Consider the following 21,962-nt stretch of genomic DNA (forward strand, 5'->3'; position numbering starts at 1 on the left):
GGCCCACCACAGGGAGAAAGCATCTCTATGGAATAGTTTCCAGCCCAAGAGAAACTAAAACCCAGGTGAACACACCCAGGGTCCTAGACTCTGGTTTCTTTTTTTTAAAGGGACAGCCCCCAAAGTCTCCTGGTTGAGAAAGGAATGAAGACCCTCATCCCAGTGAGACAGCAAGGTGGAGGAACTGGCCCCAGAGAAGGTACCATATAATTAAAGGTCGTCAGTCAGCAGAGTAAATAGATACAGGATATATATGTGTGTCACAGATGGGGACAACTAATCTGGTGAGACCTCTGAACGGAGCTGAGTTGTGGACGCCTTAGCTTTATGTAGGAAGCTGCTGGAGACTTAGTGTCTGTTTCTCTTCACTCACTCCAAGCCCGGGAGGTCGTTTCCAGCCTTCCCTTTCTCAGCCTTTGACCGACCTTAGAGGTCCCCTCCCATCCTCTTTACCCTGCACCGTACCATCTGTACCTAATCACCCACCTTACTTACATCAACCCTACCCAGGCAGGCTCCTGAGATCATGCAGACTGGGAGAGGGAGGCATCTTTCCTCAGGATTGGGAAGGAAACTACAGCTAAAGAGGACAGCAACTAGTTCAAGGACCCCCCCTGTCCTGGCCACAGAGACTAAGGCTTCTCACAGGACTAGTCTCCTGCTGGTGCCAGGGCAGGAGGACCCCAAAGAAGCAGCTCAGCCAGCCAAACAGGAGAGAGAATCAGAGGTGAAGACTAACACAGATGGGGCAGAAACCCAGGGGAGGCCCTAATGGAAGCTGAGGCAGGGAAGCTGGGCAGAACCAGGGAGTCCAGCAGCGGAGGGGGCAGAACCACAGAAATCTGACGAGAGGGCAAGCGAGCCTGAGAGGCTGAAACAAAGACAGAGGCACAGACAGAAAGAAGGACCGGAGGACGCTGGAGCAGGAGGAACTGGAAAGCGCGATGCAGGGCGTGCGTTCTCTTGGGAAGAAAGGTGGGGTGCCCAGGATGGTCTTCCCGCTTCCCGGAGCTCCCAGAAAGCGCTGTCTGGACGCCTCGGCCCGGGTGCTCCAGAACTCAAGGACCCGCGGGGGCCCCCGGGATGGTGGGGTCAGGGCTAAAAAGGTTGGCGGTGGCCGCGGCACCACAGGCTAACCCTACCTGGCGCGCCCAGCTCTGGCGCGGGGCTCCGGGTTCCCGCTTGCTGGCTCTCTCGCTGGCTCTGGCGCTCTCCGCACGCCCGCCCTGCCGCTTTCAATAGCGGCCTGCCCCGCCCCCGGCCCCGGCCCGCCCCCAGCCCCTCCTCCGTTCCTCAGGACTCCTGGTCCAACCCCCACCCCACCCCACCCCACCCCACCCCCGCCCCAATTCGGCCTGCACCTCCCGCTTTGCCGGACCTCTCCGGGGTTCCTAAGCACAGTGCCTCCAGCAGCCTCACGCAGATTCCACTCTTGACAGGTCCGCAGGGCCTGGAGCTGTCCACCGTGTGGTGCTGAATCCCCAGGCGCTCCCACTCAGTGCTGGAGCAGCTGCCTCTCAGGCCCCTCTGCCCCTCAGTCAGACTGGAACAGGGTGTGAGGCACTGGCCTGGGAAGGTCACTGAGCTCGCAGAATGAGCATAGTGTTATGGGTTCATATATGCCACAGAGTAAAAGGTGGACCTTGCGGTTGAGAGCAAACACTAGGTAAAGAGATACCTAGAAAGGTGGAGTGCTTGGCTTGTTGCCCCAAGTCTGCCTCTGTTTTCCCATCTATTCTCTCCACCTAGTGACTGCAGCTCAGTCTACACAGTAGACAGGCCCCATGTGAGAGCTAAGGCCTGAGTCACTAGGGAGAAAAGATTAGGAGGAGGAGGTCAGAGGATGGGGCCTCCCCTTCCTTCCCGCAGATGACCTTTAAAGCTACTGCCCCTCCCCCATAAATCTCCACTCCTCTGAGCAAAGGGCTTCTATGTTAGAGGTATCAGGCCATGGGGTTAGAGGGGCTTCAGGGCAAAGGACCTGCTGAGCCGGGGGGGCGGGGGTTAGGGGTTAGAAGGGCAGCGAGTGGGGAGTTAGAAGGAAGGGAAGGTGGCTGAGGAAAGGCTCGAGGAATCGGCTGCTGCGTGGGAGGGCTTGGGAGCCGGAGCCTGAGTAGGAGCCTGAGCAGAGGGAGGACAGCTCTGAGAAGATGCTCTTGACTCTTCCCTCCCACAGCAGGATGGGGAAGGACAGCCCTGGGCAGGGGGTGGTGGATACGCTCTGTAGTGCCAGACTGTGCTGAAGGATGTGGGGAGGTCCGTGCTCAGATCTGGTCCTTCAACCCCAGCATTCCTACACCCTAACAAGCCCCTAGGGCATAGCATCCCCACCCCAAGGCCCGAGCACTGACCGGTGTTCCACAGGTGTCAATGGAAGCAAGGTCATCTCAGATATGTGCATGCCATGCCATGCCCAGACCCCTTGGGTACCTCCTACATGGGCATGTGGCATTTGGGGGAGGGCGATGACAAAAATAGGCCTTTTCCCTGGACACAGAAACAGGATGCCCCATTGCTCTGTAAAGACCACAGCTTTTAAACAAAACAGACACATCAAAAAAGCCCAAACAGACAAGCCCAACTGCTAATGGGAGACAAGGTGGCAGCAGGATGAGGGTTCGGAGCTGTCAGACAAGGCTGGGGGAGACAGACACATTGTCCTCCAGATCAGGCTCTGCCACCGGCTGCTCTTACCCTGTGGCTGGCTCAGAGCGACTGCTCCCTGGGGTGAGTGAGTGATGGGCCAGGCTTTTGGAGCAGAGGGGTTGACAGCAGGAGGTGCTGAGGTGAGAAACTGCACAGAGATCCCAGCCATACTTCCAGCCCACTTGCCAAGGCTGCCTCACCAAAAATACAGGATTTTGTACACAGATGTTGATGTCCACAGAAGCAGCACAAGAGGCCGGTCACATGGTCTGCAGGAAGCAAGCTGTACTATATCCCACTACAGCACAGGTGCAGTACACTCAGCTATGCAGCCACTACTCCTGGCTGGACACACAAGGGAATACTTCACCAAACAGGCATAGCTGTACACATGTACACAGCTACATATATATATATCCATAACTATGCATGTGAACACCCAAAAACCTGTTTACATACACATAAACATACAACTGCACACATGGACTTGGCCACATAGCCATGCCAGTGGATACATGGGCTTGGACACACAGCCACACAAGCATGCCCACCCCAACACTGCTGTAATCACAGACACACAGCTACACCCATAGCTTTATACATGGAGACACAGTAAAACACTTTACACATAAGCACACACCATACACACAGAGACACACAGCCACACCTGTTGTCTGTATACAAAACTCACATAAATGCTTCCATGTAGCTAGCTTCACATATCCCTGTAAATGCAATCACATAAACAAATAACAGCATCATATGCAAATACCCCAACAGCCATCCACATACATACGCAGCCAAGCCCAACCAGTCACATCCTGAAGCTCACATGGACACGGCTTCACCCATGGTCTCCGTGCACACACCTGCCCAGGGAACAAAGGCACTGGCAGGCCTAGCAGGGATGTCTTCACCTGCTGGGGAGGTCCCAGCATGAGCACAGGCACACTTAAGCTACAGACACAGAGGCATTTGTCTTGCTGTGAGTTCTCTACTCCTGAGACCTGGAGGGCAATCCTTGCTCCGCTATCCAGCAGCAAGGAGAGCCCCTGGGGCTGCTGCACGGCAGGAGCGACTCTCAGTTGCTGTGATGAAGTGGGGAACGAAGAGTCTCCACATCCCTCTGGTCAGAGTGTTCAGCCATGTCCTTTTCAGGTTTGGGAGCTGCTGCCCATCCCCAGTCTATCCAGAGACTCCCCAAGATACAACAAACAAATGCACAACTTGGATCCAGGTGAAACAAGAAAGTAATTCACTTTATTCTGTTATTCTGGGTTCTGGAGGCTCCAATATGAGTCTGCAAAAAGTCAGCAGCCCATGAGGCTGGTGAGGATAACAGTCTCTGGCTCCTTCGGCCCTGGGAGCCAGAAGGACAGTGAGGAGGTTTAGGCTTGGGATGGAGAACTCAGGCTCCTGGTACTCCCAACCCAAGCTAGGCAGGTTAAGGAAAAAGAGGGCTGGAGAGTTTGCTCAGTTCCTTAGCAAATGCACCACAGCGGGCTGAGGGCTTGTGGTTACTCCTCACCCCTCTCAGGGGTGCTGAGCTCCCGAGTAGGCCCCAGAGGCTTGGCTTCAGGGCTCAGCCGGGGTTCCCCCAAGGGTCCCTCGCCCTCCAGGTCCAGCTCCTCAAAGGATGAGCCGCTGGCACCCGATTCACTGTAGCTGTGCTCGCTGCGGTTATCACCATCATCCCAGCCACGGTTGCTTGCCCCAGGAGAAAGTGTGGTGGCTGAAGTCTCCCGGCTGCCAGGGCGAGCCTCCAGGCTTACAGAACTTGTATCACTTGTGTCCGCTCCTGTGGCCAGGAGAAGGGAGCACTGGTTAGCCAACTACCACGTATTACAACTGTACCTTCTTCAGGGCCAGGACAAGGAACTGAGCATGCACATCCTCATGAATAATAGAGCCAGCCTGGCTCAAGAGGCCCATTCCAGCCGCCCCCTGCCCTCTGCCCTCTGCCCTGGCTGGGGCTGCACTGATAGAGCCAAGGGAATTTTCAGGGTGGCAGAGAGCGCAGGAGAGAGGAGCAGCTGGCTAAGCACTTCTCTCCTTACCCTAAATTAGCTCCTGTCCCTGCACTTTCACAAAGCCACTGACCCCTACCTCCACATCCATTAAGGGCCACTCAGCCCCAGGGTGAGGAGCTAAGGGTAGAACAAAGGAGACCCAAATACCATTCATTCTCAGGCTTCGAGTGGTTTGTCCAGGGACAGCTACAGAACACTGCCCAGGAGGCCGGAGGGCTGAAGAAAGGGCCAAGAGAACCATTCTGCAGACCATGCCCCCACAAAGCCTCAAGGGGCCGTGGTATGCAGGACGCCAGCTGCCTCCTGGATCCCCACACAAAGGAGGAGCTGAAGCAAGAGGATGAAGAAATCCCGAGAACCACTCAACCAGTTGAAAGGAAGGAGCGCTAGGACGGATCAAACACTTCTAGGATTTTCTCATGTGCCTGAGTCAACCCAGTGGAGCCCCTACCCACCAAGTCCTCACTCCAGCCGCTGGTGCTCTCTAGTCTGCCCCCACTACCCCTAGTCTACCTTATAAGTGGTCCTCCGTACGGCCTGTGCAGGAGCCACCCCTTGGCCCATCTCTACAGGCCAGAGGCACTAAACGCAGGTGGCAGGTGGAAGGAGAACTAAGAGCAGGCCCACCACGTGCAGGACTCCAGACAGGGGATAGCCAACATGTCATCTGAAGAACAAGTAAAGACTGACAGCTGTCAAAGCCGTTAAACATCATGGAAGGTGAGGGTGGGCTGGCTTCCCCAGCTCCTGTCTCCATGGTTAATAAGGTCCTGAGCCAGGAGCAGTTTGGGGACTCTTGGTATCTGCACTGGCCTATAGCTGTCCCTTGAGCCTCAGCTGGGGCGCAGGACGCTACGGGTGAAGCAATACGAGGGTCGGCTCCACTAATCCATTCTGCCTTCTGGGCCCTACTAGCAAAGGTGAGATAAGCCCTAAAGATAAAGCCCTAGGCTTGCTGGCCCTGGCTCTCCCTTGCTGGGGCCTCTGGTATGGCTCCCACAGTAGAAGCACACCAGAAGAGCAGTGGGTTATGAGTCATCCCACTGACCCAGGGGCAGGACCTTAGTTCCGCACTCATTCACAGTGTCCCAAGGGCTGCAGGTCTGAAAGGCACAAAGGAGAGGGATAATTTCTCCCTGACCCCATTACTGTCAAGTCCTGTCTACTCACCTAATGGCTCACCCAAGACCCTTCCCTTCCCACTCCTGGGTTAAAGTGATCAGAGGACAAAGCCCAGGGGTACGTCCTGCAGCCCAGGTTCAGAGCATCAGATGGAGACGGCTGCTAGAAACAGATGGACACTATTTACAAAGGAGCTCTTCCAGGCAGTGGAGTGATGTCCCTACAGCCCTACAGAAGGAGGTCCCTAGAAAGAGGACCCCAGCAAGGTAAAGAGCACCTAAATCCCTAGGGCTGCTGGGTGGAGGGGATGTGAAGCTACCACCTTTACCCAGCCCCTCCTTCTTCCTCTGCCAACAGCCAATGCAAGGAGATCAAATATTCATCGCTTCTGTGGAGCTAAATAATACATCAATGTAATAACAGGCACAAGGCAGCTAATCACCCCCTTTCACCTCCCAGTCCAAGTCAGGGCCCCAGCAGGGAGGCGAGGAGGGACAGGCCAAGCCTTGGGTGGCCAAGCACCCACCATGCACTGCTGTGTAAGTGGCATGCACCTGGAGAATGGATGCCCTGGGAGTCAGGACAGCATCTGTCAGAAGTGGGCAGATCCCACAGCACCCACAGTAAGGAGTAGGCGGGCAGGATGGTGGGGAGGACAGGCCAAGGACCTCAGGGGTGTGGGAGCTGTGGCTGCAGCCAGCTGTATGTAGTGAGTGCCAAGCCGTCCTTTAACACTCCTGGCAGGCAGTGTTTGGGAGGGAAGGGAACTAGGTGGGTGGGCCAAAGAGGCAGGAAGCAGAGGAAGGTTGTAGGAAGGTCGACGTACTCCTTTCGACTCTGGGGGCTGCCTGGTTTTGCTGACCTTGTGCCATGTCCAGTGCCCACAGTAGGGGCACGAAGAGTATCTGCCGGGCACTACCAGGCAGAAGGGAGCAGTACCCCATGGAGGTAATTAAGTGGCAGATGAAGTTAACTGTGTTGGACACAAGCCCCAAGGGAGAGGAGACTGCTTCCTAGTACCCTTCCCGCATCAGCCCCTGCCAACACATGTCCCTCTAGAGTGACCTTGGCTGCTGAAGATTGGATGGGCAGAAAGACTCCCAGAGAAGTAAAGGAAACAGACAGTGCCTTTCCCCCACAGTCCTGTACTTCCCATAGACTTTCTGAGTCACGTGACAGAACAGTCAAGAGTTGGGGCCCCTAGAATTACCTGGCATGTTACCAGCAGGGTTCCTTGCCCATGGGTGTCACACAAGATCATGGCAAGGTGGTGGAAACAGGCAAATAGCCACCAGCATGGGCTAGCTCTGAGGGCAAGGGCTCCAGAAGGAGTCCTATGCTGGAGATAGGAGAACGCCCTGCTTCCTTCCTTACCTTCAGCCCTAGGTGAGTCTCACTTCCTGATGAGCCCCCACCCAGAAGCCTTCCAACCAGATGCCCAGGATGGTAAGTATTCCTACTACATTTGAAGGGAATTCAGACAAGGTCTTGTTACCTGGAAAATGGGTGTGGATCCACATCTATTGGATATACATGTCTGGGAACATGCAATCCTACATGTGGGTCCTGCCATAAGGTATCACCTTTCTTCCTTTGCCAAGTAGAGACTACCTACACTGACAGCTCTGAACGAGGAGCTGCCTTAACTGTGCCCTGAGAGATGCAGAAGAGGGACTCCAGGTGGGGCCCCACTCTTTTTCTTCCACCTTTGGTACCTGTGCCATCCATTTGGGTGTCATTGGCCTCCACAAGCTCCCGGCATTTCCGCTCTGTCTCCTTCACCTCTGGCACGTAGAAATCTCCTTGCCGTGCTAGTGGGCACATGAAATGGATCTGGTCTTGCTGGTAGATCTCCAGCCGAGGGTGAGCACACAGCTTCCGCTCCTGCCAGTGTTGTAAAATGTGATATAAGCACTATAGGGTCCCAACCAACTTGTCCCATGGGAAACCTGGGAAGTGTCCACTGCCTATTCCATCACAATCTCTTCCAAGTTTCAACCCCCTACTGAAGGGGACAAGTGAGGAGCCCTCCAAGGGCGGGGCCCTACACTCCAGGAGCAGTGGGCTCATGACCAAGAATCCTCAGATTAGCATTCTAAGTCAGACGCTAAACCATCCCAGAAGCCTGGCCCTGCTAATCTTGTGTGTGTGTGTTGGGGGGGGGGGGCGACTGAATAACTGGTCTCACAGAGCACAGGGCAAGAACCCATAAACTATGGCCTTAGGCAGTTAAGCAAAGGTATGACTTTTCATCCTAGAACTTTCTGGCCTGACCCCTTCTCTCCCCTGGACAATGCTGACGGACACAAAGATATCAGATGAGGTCAGTGGCCCTGAAGCTGAGGCCTCCAGCCCCTGCCTACATATGCATAGACAAACTGCTTTTACCCAATTCCCATGGCTAAGTCTATGTCAAATTCTGGAACTATCAAATATGGCTCCTGAACTTCCTTACACCTGAGCCCAGGGTTTCTGCCAAAGAAGGAAAAAGCAGAATCTGAGCTGGAGGGAAGGTAGGACATGAGGTGACACTGGACATTACCTAATAGGCTAAAGTTCCAGCTTCTAGGGCCCAAGTTCTGACAGGCATTCTGCTCCCCTTTGCCTATTTCTTACCCCCTAGTGCATCAAAGCAGCAGACACATGCCGGAGCTACCCTAAGAACAGGGAGCAAGCGCCTCTCGATCCAGAATCTGCCCTCCCTCTCCTGTGATGGGGCGCAATTACCCACCAAGACAACTGTGAGGCCCCTGCCCTGTCACTGTTCACCCGCCAACCTTCACAACATGGCTATTTATAGCACCTGCCAGGCTCTCACCGTGAGCTCTAAAATGAGCCTTCCACTTAACAGTAATGAGAGACTTATTGCCTGGTTTGGAGAAGCCACTCCAGGACTCCACTTGTCTGCGTGCCTGGCCAACCCGAAGGTTGAGGAACATCCTCCAATTAAAAAGAGCCCATGGATGGGAAAATGAACGGATAAGAAGTCTGAAAGGAGGTCCTAGCTAAGACCCTCAGTGCCAGCTAGAGAGACAGTATATCCAGGAGGCCAGACGGAGGTAGGTGGCCCAGCCTAGGTTGGCAGCAGCTCAGATTCAATCTCCACAAAAATCCAGGCAAAGGCTTTCCTCTTGAGTATCGATGCACCTAAACACAGAGGACAACACCCTAACCCTGATGTTTCTAAGATCTGTGAAATACAGTCCTTATTTTTACTAGTTTTGACTCTATTCTTTCATGCCAATCTGGTTGCTCTCCAGGCCTCCTCCACATCCAGTCTCATGTCATTTCTATATATACCTTTTAGCCTTTTGTTTTGTTTTTGATGGTGGCCTTTGTTTCTAAACATGCTCACTAAAGCCTCAGTTCCCAGGAGAAGCCTGAGGACGACGACTGTCAGGGGAGGGACAGATCACACAGTCAAAGCCAGCACCTGATGACTGAGGCCTGGCAAACCTGGGCTCCATTCAACAGACTACACCAGAGTGCTAGAGCCATGAGGGCTCCCGGAAGAAGGTCCAGATCCTTCCCAAGTAGTTAGAAAGAATGAAGGGGCTCCTAAGTACAGTCAGAGCATGACCCTCACCAACATCAAACTCTGAGCATTTGAGAGGTTCAACTGACAGGATCAGAATGACTAGTGGCCATCTCAAGTCCAACAGCAAAGTTTGTGTCCATCCAGAGACTCCAAAGACAAGGAGGCTCAGACCCCGGCCCTGAGCCTTACCAAACTCATCCTACCTCCAACTTTCCTTCTGCAGCAGTCTGACAGTAATAAGGAAGAAGGGGTAGTGCTCTTTCCACCCTCTCTTCTAGGCTGGGCATCAGGGTGGGCAGCACCAGGCAGCCACCCTGTGCCACCTGTTCTGCCAGCCCCCTCATTGGCAGGCAGCTCTGTGGCTGCTCTGCGCATCTGCCTCCTCCGGAGAGCCCAGCTCTGAAGTTGCCTGGCTGTGGACAGCCTGTTACCATGGAAACTGCATCCTCCATCCTTGCCATCGCCTTCATCTCAAAGCCATCGGGAGAACAGAGGGAAGGGGGAGACAGAGGATGGAGAGCAAACTGTGGCCCAGCTTCAGTTCTCTGCCCACCCCTACCTCTTCACAGCCTCCTACACAGGGAGCAGAGCACTAACTGGCCCGGCCTGCTTCAGGCCTGAATCCAGCAGTGGCCCACCCCTTGCTACCTAACAGTCCTGGCCCTCTCTCCTGGAGGGAAGCATGAAGCTAATTAAAATCCCATTGCCTGCTCAACTCCAAATCACGGTAACACATATTCGGTCCTGTCAAAACTCAGACTCAGGGGGAGAAGAGAAGGGGCAAGAAGGTGGCAAACACTTAAAACTACTTTACCCCTATAGCTGTCCTTGCAGTCCTTCTAGGAGACCACGCTCCCCTCCATGCTCTGCTCACCAAACAGGAATGAGCCTAACGGGAACTAGGACTAAAGAGCAAGGGTGCAGAACCAGCATACTCCCTGTCCCTGAGTGATCAGGCAGAGAGAATAAGCCTTTGCCCTGTCGGCCAGGTGCAACCTCCAGGGAAGAGAAGATGGCCATGGGCTTGCTCCTAGGTCTTCACTGTACAGCAGGAGTTGCTGCCCAAACAGCATGTCGATGAGCCAGGAGATATTGGAAAATCATTGGAGGAAAGTGAGGCCAGCTGCTTCTCCCTTGACTAGCCCCAGGGAGCCCTTGGAGAGCAGACTGCCAATGGCCAAGGACACCAGCTCAATGCCACAACAATCTGGTATTGCTGGGAAAGGGAGCCTGGATGGGCCTGAAGCCCCGGTCAGCCTGGAGTACCACAGGCCAAGAAGCTAGAAAGAGGCAGAAGCAATCATCCCTCTTGGCCATGAGGCTATTGGTCATCTGAAAAACTCTCACCCTAGAGCGAGCGAGCACGCACGCACGCACGCACACACACACCCCACCCTACTCCACTAAACGGGAGAGTCCATCAGCCAACCATGCCAAGGTTTTCACAGGAACTGACAGAACCTGGATCCAGGAGTGCTAGTCCTTTAAACACACCTCCAGGCTTTCCCTCCAGAAACAGAAATAAGAAAGGGAGACTTGAGTCATTAGGGTACCCCTCACTCTCACTCTGCCCTCCCCTAACACAGACTACCTACCCAAAACTTCACCTCACAACATTACACAAGGCTACCATCTTTAGGGTCACCTCAGCCACCTTGTGAACTTATGCATCGCCTCAGGCTAAGTCCTCTTGGGCAAGAGTAAGTATATGCCTACATTACCCAGGGCTCCACAAGGGGCTGGGCTGGTTTTCTCTCAAGGTAGATCTTTCGGAATTCAGGGGTAAGGAGGTAAGAGAGAGGAACTGAACAGTTGACATCTACTGTTCTTCTCTCAGAGCGTCAGCCTATGTGCTGGCTTAAGCTAGAGGTATGGAGAGCAAGGAACAGAAGCAGGCAGGCCAGGCTAGAAACAGGAGAATCTACCTCCCGGGTGCTCAAGGGCTAGATCTGCTTAGAGCTAAGCGGCAAATGCCTCAAATGGGGAAGCCATGGATGCAGGTCAAGGACTGGGTCACACATCTCTTCCCTAAGCTCCAGGCCTGATGCATCCTTTTTACCTCTTGCTTCACTGGGCCTCTTTGCTCACCCTTTGCTGACCACTCTTACACACCCCTCTGTACCAAGCTGGACAAGCACGCAGCCACATAGGCAGCCAGCAGCTGTTGCATCCCACCCGAGGTGGCAGCTTCTCCTCGCTGGGGGAAGTGATGCATGCTCATTTTTAATTACATAGACACCGATAGGCTCCCGCCTGCACACAGCGGTCCTCACAAGTGGGGGCTCAGACCCTGGAGGTCCCTCAGGCAGCCAGTCTGCATTGCATGTGCAAAGTGCTTGGGGGAGGCACAGCAGGGAAGCTGCAGCACATTGTTATTATTCTGCCCAGGAACTTCCGTCAAACGTCCCTCTCTCCATGGCTCCCCCTCTCATCTCCACCAGACTTCACAATAGCTTCTGGCCCAGAACCTAAACCCATGTCACGTCCTGGGGAACCCCAATGCCAGCAGGGATGGACTATTGAAGGGCTAGAGGAATACTTTCTTCCCTTCCCTGCCTTCCCCTCCTCACACCACCGTACCCTTGTTCAAAGCCTTGAAAAAATACAAGCAAAGAAGACAGGGAGGGGGGAAGGAACAGAGGTAGCACAGAAAGCCCCAGACTGGTATCTAGAATCCTAGCCTAAGCGACTGAGAAATAGGTGGGTTCTTCTTGGCCTCAGTGTCTCCAATTATATATATAAAATAAACAATAAAACTTTAAGAGAAGTGAGAACTAGGAAAAACAAAACACCATTATTTAAAGACAAGGTACTGCTTATGTGGAAAACCACAAAAGAACAGGTGATGGATGGGCCTACCATAAACATCAGTAAACACAAAGTTCACTGAAGGACGGCCCATTTCTTTGTGCGCCAGACAACAAATTAGAAAAACACAACAGAAACAAGAAATCAAGACCTTCTTAGAATTAGGTTTATCCTGGGGCCAACCTGGGAGCCTCCTACTGGCAGGGGATGACAGAGGAGCCAGGCAGGCTGGGCCAAGCCTGAGCAAGAGCCTGGGGAAGACTGTAAAAGGGGAAAAGTGTGAAGAAGCGAGGTGGGGAGTGGGGTGCTGTGCCTGGCACCCCAGCCTGCTGTGCCTACTGCTGCTGTTGCCTGAAGACTTTTCATTTTCACCTCAGAGCCGGCAGCTTGCCACACAATTTACACTTCTGTTCATCTCCCCGGTGCCACCCAGGCCCTAACTTCCCAGGTGGCTCATGGAGGGGGTGCTTCATGCCAGTCAGGTATTAAGACGTGCTGATGACTAAGGAACAGAGAAATTATGACTGCCTGGAAGCAGGTGCATGGGACATAGATCCTCATATACACTGCTACGTGGACAGACTAGGAAGCCGTGGACAGACTAGGAAGCCATGGACAGACTAGGAAGCCATGGACAGACTAGGAAGCCTTGGGCTTGCAGCCATGTCCAGGCTTTCCTTCTTCCAGGCCTCAAATGGCCAATATGAAACCCTAGTTCAGCCCTGCTCTAGGCTTTCTGTTCCCTATGGAAAGGGGCAGAGGGCTAGGGAGCCTAGGATGAGTATCCCACGGGCATTCAGCCAGAACTCTGGGTGGGTCAGCCACAGGGTACCAGGGCTCTACCTTCCAAACTGGATGCTCCTGATGATACCCCCTCCTACCAGAGCTTACACAGTCTACCCTTTCTCCAAGATTCAGCCACTCTGCAGTGTTTATGTAGTCAAGAACCTTGAGCCATGCTTGGCTCACAAGCTGATAAAAAACGTTGCTGACTGATTATCCAGCAGCAGGAAGGCTGCTCAGTGCAGATGGAGTCATGAAGCCAAGTACCTGGAAGCCAGAAGTCAGGAAACACCAGAGGGGAAGGATATGTGGGTAAATGGGGTAGAGAAAATAAAAGAGGGGAGGAGAGAAGGCAGCATTCCAACTGGCACTCTGACCCCTTCTCCACCTCTCAGGGAAGGTCTTCCTTCCTGCCTGATTAGACTCCTTATCAGCGAGTGTCATCAAAGGGCACCCTCATTCTGTTCCATGAAAAAGTTCCCTCCTCTGAATCTTGTCTTCTCCCTAGTCCCAAATCCCAAGCTTTCTGGAGGAGACCAACAGAATTCTTCCTTGGTAAGTCCCATCTGCCTAGGAAAGGTGTATTCTCTCTGAATTGGTGATGGTCCAGGTAAGCAGCATCATCTAGACAGCCTCAGCCCCGAGGTCCTACAAGGGCTGCCAGGCGACAACCCCCACGCTGGGCTCCCACACCACCCCAGCAAAAGCTGGCTTTGTATTTTCAGTCCTGGGGGGGGGGGGAGGCTAAACCCAGAGATCCTAAAGAGGGAGCGGTCTAGCACACCATGGTCCCTGCATACCTCAAGCTGCAGAGACAGTCCCTTGAGGGATGCCAGTAGAGCCTTTGCATGTGGGAAGGTCTCTTTAGTTTCAGTTTTCAGCTTGGGGCGGCTGGGAGTAAACAGTTACCATTACTCTCAGCTAAGTTCTATTTCTCTTACTTATTCTGGCTTTAGCTATGACCTCCAGTTCTTCCTTGTCATCTACCAGCACTTAAGTGTCCTGCTCTGAATCCCAGCGTGGACACTGTCACTCAGATGGCATACTCTTGCCATGATGGCAGATACTCAGATAACATCTGTGGCTCTATGGTATTTGCAGGAGCCAGCCTGACCTTTTGGACATAAACCTAGAGTGCTCCTCTTGGGCACTCTAGCCTCAACTGGATTCTGCTGGACCTGTCTTCCCTACTAAACAACACTGCCTATCTATCCTTACCCCATCACCAAATGGCTGCTTGTGTCTCTCCCTCCCCTTCCCACCCCCACACTCCCAGACATGGCTGAGCTCTCAACAGGAAAATGGGAAGGCTCTGGGGGCTTGTTACCTATCTTATGCCCTCCTTTCCATGATGGAGCTGGCCAATCAGCAGGCTGTAGCTCTGCCAGATGACCTGGCTCTACAGGCCCGGTGAGAGAAGCCCAGGAATGGAGCAGCCTCAACCTCACTGATGGTGAGGACATCAAGTCCAATAAGGTGGCTGGAGCAGCTGTGCTCAAAGCAGCTGCAAGGCCACCATTAATGAGTGCCTGCTGGGAAAATGGGCAGGCAGACCAGCAGCCTCAGGCTCCAACACAACCACCCCTGCTGAAGACTGAGTGTCAAGCTGGCGCATGTTACTGTCATCCCAGGCCCATGCCAAGTATAGCCCATGTTCACAAGTCGTCTGCTCTTGGTTCCACTCCACTCATGGCTGCATTCAGCCATACTTCATCCCCTGACCTTAGGTAACCTCCCCTTCTCTAGGCCTCTGCCTTCTACGTGGGCATACTTGCTTTAATGAAGAAACCGTGATTGTTTTCTAAGTAATCACCACGCTCAGAACAGTGCCATCCAAAGGAAGGCTCAGCAAATAACCCTGAATAAGAGACTAAGCTGAGATGTCAAGAAGCCTCCACCTTACCCTTTGATTTTTGGTGCTATAGAAGGAAATGGCCTGCGTATGCTAAGCACATGCCCCATGCTGGGCCATACCACAGCCTAGCTCCTCACTAAAATAAAGCTTGAAACTCTGTCATGTTAGCAGGGCCAAAGTGGTAGCCAAGGAGAGATGACCAGATCTCAAACTTCCCACAGGGCTCCCTCAACCCACAGCCAGTGCCTAATAGATCTCCACTGGTGTTCTGGACCTAGCCTTACCCACTAACTCCCTCCCTCAAAGATGATGAGGCAGGCTAAGGAGACACAAATACAGGGTTTGGAGTGGAGCCTAATGGGCAGAACCAAGGTTCTGAACAGGCTGCTATAAGCTTCATCCAGTTCACTTCCACAGGCACCACCAACTATCCCCATCACTTAAAAGAGTTCCGTTACCTCAGCTTGAGACAGACCCCCAGCTTGAGGCAGACAAGCCTCCATTCAGCTCCAGTCTCGAATCAGAGTGATGCTTCTCCAGAAACAAATGGTGTCCCTTTGCTCTACTTACACTGTGGCTACACAGCATCTACAGAATCCAGAATAGTCATGTGCCTGGCAGGGGTAGAGGGGGATCTTCCCAGTGGTTCATCTCAACTAGTATAGAAGTTTGCAAACCAGCTGAGGATCAGACATCCTCTTCCAGACAAAAGGCTTTGCTATTACAGTTGAAACAGGAGGGGTCCATGCTGCCAGCCACAGGCTACCTCAGTATAGCCTTTAGCTCCCACCCCAGAGCAGTGTGAGAAGCATGGCCTGTGTTGCCTCTCACTCTTAAGCTCCTGTCAGAGCTACCCTAACCAATACATTTGTCCCAGGGCACAGTCCCCCCCATAAGGATCTCTACCACCTTTTCTGGCAATTCCTCCTGTATCTGTCTTCCTAACACTATAGTGAAATGATCACATCTGATTTCTGGGGCTTGCCTACGACCAGCCATAGTGTGAGCAGCACCATTTTCATAAACTTGGGAGAAGATGCTTACATAATTTTTTTTTAAACAAGGGCCTCCCCTGGGAACACCTGACTATAAAAGATCCTTGGGAAAGGAGTTTATGGAAAAGATTCTGGACTTTCCTGAAGGGAATAGCACGGGACAGGGTAGACAAGTGGCTTGGTCAAGTATAATCTCTGAATGATCCCTATCAACTGCTATAGCCAGTCATGAGCCATGGCCCCTGCTAGGGACCTTTTGTACACAATCCCACACACACAGGAACCCATTTTCACCATTCAGTCCTGAGGCTGCAAGTGACCGATGCCTTCCTTGGACACTTAAAAATATTAGTTTTTAAGTGAATTTGGGGGCCTTTGCTCATTGCTCTAGGCTTATATCTGAACCATATCTTTTCTGTAGTCTTGTAATTTTAGGAAGTTCAGTTTCCTCCTGCAGCTGCAAGAAGATGCCTCTTGCCCCAGAGACCACCTCCCTGCACTTCAATGAAATAGCCTGGCCAAGGTGGGACATGCTCTACATACATAGCTGGTCACATGGCACCCAGGTAGCCCTTACACAGGCTGTCCCAGAGCATTCAGACTTGGGGTTTCTAGTAGTATTTCTAAAGGCAGGAATTCCAGCTTCTACAGCTCCGTCTGCCAGGTTGCCAAGCTGAGGAAGGCTGGCCAGAGACTGTTACACAGATCGCAAAGATGGGTTACAGCTATCCCATCAAGAAACCAGAGGAGCCTGAGAAAGACTTCTTTTGGGCTCCTTGCAATGACCCCTAGGCCCTTTGTTGTCCCATGAGACCTCTTATGCCTTGCCCAACCCATACCCTCCCATCTTAACCTCTGTGGCAGCCGGTGAGACTGCCAAGCCAGTGTCTGCCTGTCTGCCTGCCTGCCTGTCTCTGTCTCTCTGTCTTTCTGTCTCTGTCTCTCTCTGTCTGTCTGTCTCTCTCTCTCTCTCTCTCACACACACACACACACACACACATTCTAGCAGCATACCCAGATGAGCCTTCCTCACTCTTCATGAAAGAGTGCTAAATGGGGGGGGGGGGAATGGGAAAATGGGGGGGGGGGAGGAATGGGAGGATACAAGGGATGGGATAAACATTGAGATGTAACAAGAATAAATTAAAAAAAAAAAAAGAGTGCTGATGGCTGCTGTCATTTCATCTGAAGAACATTCACAGCAATCTGGAATCCAGAGAGGACAGTAAGAGAGAGAGACAGGGAAAGACACACACACACAGAGACAGAGAGAGAGATAAGAGAGGCAGAAAGAGAGAGAGAGAGATGGACAGACAGACAGAGACAGAGAGAGGTGTGTGTGTGTGTGTGTACACACAAAGTCAATAGCGGTCAATTGGGGCTGGGAGAGTCACAAGTGCTAGAAATCTCATTAGTAGCCGTTCTCTGACCACAGGGCAGTGGCAAGAATGCAGGGGTGCAGGGGTGGGAGGCAGCCTCACTCTCTGTTCTGTCTCTTATGCTGAGAGGCACAGGGCTACCTCCTGTACATTACAGGTTGTGGCCAACCAGCCTTTTTCATCTCCCCCTCATCTTAGTTCTCCAGAACCCAAAGTCAGGCTAAGCACAGGACAAGGATGACCCTCACCCAGCTAAAACCCCAGCTTTTTGTCCCTGCCCCGACCCCTGGAAAACAGAGACCAGAGCACAGCTAACAGGCTCCCACAGGAGGAGGAGAGAGGGCTTTCATCAAAAAGATGACGTCAAAACCAGCCAACTTGTGAAGCAGTCAGGGGCCGGGAAATTTGGACAAAGGTGTCTAAAAATAAACGCCTGAAGCCAGGAAAAAGCTTTGGTGGCTGAGTCGTTTGCCACCACACCACACGCCATGCACCCTGTTCTGAGCTCTGGAACCCAGGAAATGTCTTCCTGACGATGCTCCTCCAGATTAGCCATCAAGACTGAGTACGACGTAGACAAAACAAGATGGAAAACACTATACACCACCAGCTCTCCCCGGGGTGAAATGAATAGTGACACCCTTGAGGTACCATGCAGAACAGGCCTAGAACATTTGTGTCTCACTTCCTGCCACCATACTAGCCCTTCCCACCTCCACTTCAGCCTGGGCCCCGGAAGCACACCTTCTCCAGCAGAGATCCAGGCCAGTCCCTTCCAGCTCACAAAGGAAACGTGGCCGTGTCCTCCCTAGTCTCTGACCTACCACCACAACAGACATCACTGCCCCTCAGTCATTCCCACACCACATGCAGCTCCACTGTCAGCTCACAGAGCCAGTTTTACCACAAACCAGTGCCTCTTTTAGATTGCCACAGTTCAGTGGAGAGCAGCACTATGCTTTCAAGGACCTTAAGAAAGGACAGTCTCTGCGACACCCCCACAGCGTCCCTCCTCTAACAGCCAGCTCAGCTGTAGTCCAACAGTTTTACCACAAAATAGACTACCAGCCTCTGTGCTGCTTCTGCGTTGTAAAAGTCACTGGTCCAGCGACTTACGGCCTGGAAGAAAGTAAGGCTCCCAATCTGTCTGAGGGAAGGAGAAGGGGCAGCTAACCTGGGGATGTTTCCGCTCTGATCCTGACCGCATTCCTGGCCCCACAACCCACGCTCGGGGATGGGCAGCCCACCTGGAACACACGGCTTCCACTGAACACTGCACTGACTGTTAGGCTCCTTTGGGTTTTTGTTTAGTTTGGCTGGTTGATTCAATACTGCTGGATTGAATCTAGGGCCCCATACATGCCTTCAAGCTTTCTACCACTGATACACAGAGACACAGAGAGAAATATGTTTATATTTCTTTGAGACAAGATCTCTTCACGTAACCCAGGTGGGCCTCACACTCTAGGCCTTTCTGCGTCAGCACCCCAAGATGCTGGGGTTACAGAGTGTGCCACCATATCCCCTACTACGTTCAGATCAAGTCTGTGCCCCTTGCCAGGAATGGTGGAGCATACCTGTCATCTGAGAACTTAGGAGGCAGAAAAAGGAGAATTAGACACTCAAGGGCAACCTCAGCTAGCTACATGATACCCTGCCTCAGGATGGGAGATGGAGAGCCAACAAAACCAAAAACCCCAAGCAAGCCCATCGTGTTCACAATCACCTGCACCGCCTGTAACAACAGTCTTACCTTCTGTGCAAAGGCTCTCCTAGGACTCCACCCTGAAGTGACCTGCTATCTTTAACCACCCTGCCTAAGTGGGTCCCCTGACCCTGCTTATTTCCTAGCATCTATCCCATATTTATCTTTAACCCTAATTGTACATGACTCTTTCATGCACTAGTCTCCACACTGTGCCCTCAAGAGCACTCAGCACAGAGATGCCTATAAACAATTAGTTCTAAGCCCTAACTGTAATCCTTTCCTTAGCTCCCAGGCCTCTCACATCCGAAGGAGTGTAGACAGGACAAGTTTTCAACATGTTTCTAGACAGAGAAGCCAGCATTACTTCCTTCCTTCCAGGTCATAAATGAAGGAAGCAGAGCCTGTCACCGCTGTTCAAGTCCTGGGGATGGGTTGGCAGGGGGACACTGGCAAAAGTAGTAACAAAAGACCAGGGTGACATATGGCCACTGAAAACTCTTTAGGCCTCAAGCAGGTTAGAGACAGGGTGAGGACAAAGACAGAACCAATCTGACCACATCACAGTTCTGAACAAGCTCCTGCAGATGGTCTGACCCCAAGATCTTAAGTATCTGAAAGAGATGCCAAAAGTCTCTGGCAATTTCTCTAGCTACCTAGGTGCCCGATCCACGAAGGCCTAGAAAGTGGCTCACTTCAAACCACTTATTCCTCACATCCTGGGCAGTCCTCTCAGTTCCCACCCAAGGGACCCGAGTGTCCACCCTCCACACGCTACACCCATGTCTCACCTTAATGTAGGTGTCCAAAGCAGGATGGACGCGGCGGGCAGCCAGCCAGATGGACATGGGGGTGGTGTAAGGGAAGGTGGCTGTCACCACATGGCTAGGTGCTGGGAAGGAGAATACCTTGAAGCCAAATTTCTGATAGAGGTGGATGAGTTCAGGTGAGGGCGACTCCTCCCCCTCACTCAGGATGCTGCCTACTGCACAGCGGCACTTCCCAGGAGGCACCTGTGGAGGCAGAGCATGGGGTCAGCACCATACAAAGGAAGGAGGTCTTCAGAGCTAAGGCCCTCTGCTTCTGGGCTAACTTAGGCCTGAGGAACCACCTGCTACAGAGCTCTAGCTACCAGGAGGGAGCCTGCCATTTCCCTACCAAAATCAGCTATGGCTCATGTGTATGCATCCTGTTGCAGAACCCTCATTCAATCCTTCAACAAACAAGCTAAGCTGTATACAGGACTCAGGAGTCATGGTAAAACAAAGGGGGGGGGGGAAGGGAAGAAAAGACAAAAGTTGGTGTCTACCCTAGAGCACCCTTGGGGCGAGAAGAAGAAAGACATCTGAACTATCACCCTCTATACAGCCCATTACAGCAGCACTGCCAAGGGCCCTCCCAACTCCTGATGTTACTTTCTGTGGGTCCCAGCCTCAGAGGGCCTCCAGCAGGACTGCAGCTAGCTGATCCTAGGATCTGGAGCCAGCACGGCCCAATTAGCTTATTTCCCTCCTATCTCCCAGAGGAGCAAGCTTCACTAACAGAGAAACCATGGTAAGCAAGGCAGCAGAACTGAGGAGTGGGAACAAAGAAAAAGGCCTATTACAGCCGTCTTTCCTGGTTGCCCCATGGAAACAAGTACATTAATGGAGCACACAGGGTGGGGACTTAGCGTTTGCTGTGGAGGGTCAGGATATGAGATAAAAACTTAAGAAGGACCCTCCTCTAGGTTCACAGGTAGAAAAAGCAACCACCACAAGGGCCTCTAGATCTTTCCCACCTAAAACCTGCCCACTTTTCAAATCCCTTCCTGGTTCTACTCCACGTTGCTGGTTCCCCCACCCTCACCCCTCATGTCTCTCAGTCCCTAACAAATATACTTTCTAGTCTACTCCTCTCTCCCGCTAACCACTCTCTGTCCTCTGGCTCCCACCAGCTGGAAGCAGTGAGTTCTGAGTTTCCAGCATTTCCTAGGACTGACACACAGGGCTAGTGCTCACTGCTGGCAGCAGGTGGCGATAGTCTGTCCCATCTTCTGTTTCCATGTCTACTATTTCCCAGCCATCTGTGTGCAGCTCTAGGACTAGGCTCCCAGGGGAAGGGGTTCTCAAATCCAGGGCATTTAATACAGATCTTGTGCCTCAATTCTGGGTCCCTCTTGATCTTAAGGCACCACTCAATTCTTCCCCTACCAGAACCTACGGGCCTCGATATTTAACAGGACACCCCCTCCCTCCACTCACTTCCCTGCCAAGCACAGTTAGCCCACTAACGCTTATTATGACGTATCTGCTTCTACCGCCCCATTTTAGTCCTTTTAACACCTGTCACAATCCCTGGGAGAATTCTTAGCCCCGAGCCATGGCTTCTACTCTGGCAACCTATCCCTCTGCCTTAGAATTACACTTTTCTGGGGACGTGGACACCTGCTCCAGGCTCTGACTTCTAAGCAGACCCTAGGGAGTTAGTCAACTTTCAAGTTCTAACCATGCTGCTTCCTTGGAACAAATGGCAGCAATCGTAACTTAAGAGTTTTAGTGATGGGCTGGAGAGATGGTTCAGTGGTTAAGAGCACTGTCTGCTCTTCCAGAGGTCCTGAGTTCAATTCTCAGCAACCACATGGTGGCTCACAACCACCTATAATGTGATCTAATGCATACTGTATATATAATAAATAAATAGATAGATAAATAAATAAATCTTTAAAACAAAAGTTTTAGTGACAGGCAATATAAATGCAATGTCTGTAAGCACAGCTAGAGGAAGGTGGCCAGGGGGTGAAACCTGAGTCATAAGACCCTGGCTTCTCAGAGCACAGATTCCTTGGCATTTCCTTATGGGCTTTCATATTGAAAGAGATAACTCACAAATGCTTGGCGCTGATGAAATGTGCCATAACTATTTTGGTTATTCATAGCAGTAACAAGGTCCCAATAACAGGCCCTTGGCCTTGAAAGCCCATCCACCCTAACTAACTCTGAATGCAGTCCTTCCCTGCCCATCGTCCCATCCTTCAGGGTCAGTGCCCTTTTGAGGAGCATTTCATGGTGGCTTTGTAACACCTTTCCTCTCTCCAAACTTCTTCCAAAATTGTGTTGTCT

At 52.3% G+C, this 21,962-nt stretch overlaps 1 protein-coding gene across 4 annotated transcripts in view; it reads right to left on the reverse strand.

Annotated features, from left to right (window-relative positions):
• Positions 1-3,884: 3,884 nt before the first annotated feature.
• Tex264 (testis expressed 264, ER-phagy receptor) overlaps positions 3,885-21,962 on the reverse strand; it is a 29,188-nt gene continuing 11,110 nt past the window's right edge. For all 4 annotated transcript variants that reach the window (XM_051140765.1, XM_051140766.1, XM_051140764.1 and 1 more), the window contains 3 exons: positions 19,653-19,874; positions 7,514-7,682; positions 3,885-4,444 (listed from right to left, as the gene is read on the reverse strand). In XM_051140765.1, coding sequence (XP_050996722.1) covers positions 4,164-4,444; positions 7,514-7,682; positions 19,653-19,874 — 672 coding nt within the window. In that variant the 3' untranslated portion in view covers positions 3,885-4,163. The remainder of the gene's footprint in view (positions 4,445-7,513; positions 7,683-19,652; positions 19,875-21,962) is intronic.

This window comes from Acomys russatus, chromosome 32, assembly GCF_903995435.1.
Source record: "Acomys russatus chromosome 32, mAcoRus1.1, whole genome shotgun sequence".
Classification (NCBI taxonomy): Eukaryota; Metazoa; Chordata; class Mammalia; order Rodentia; family Muridae; genus Acomys; species Acomys russatus.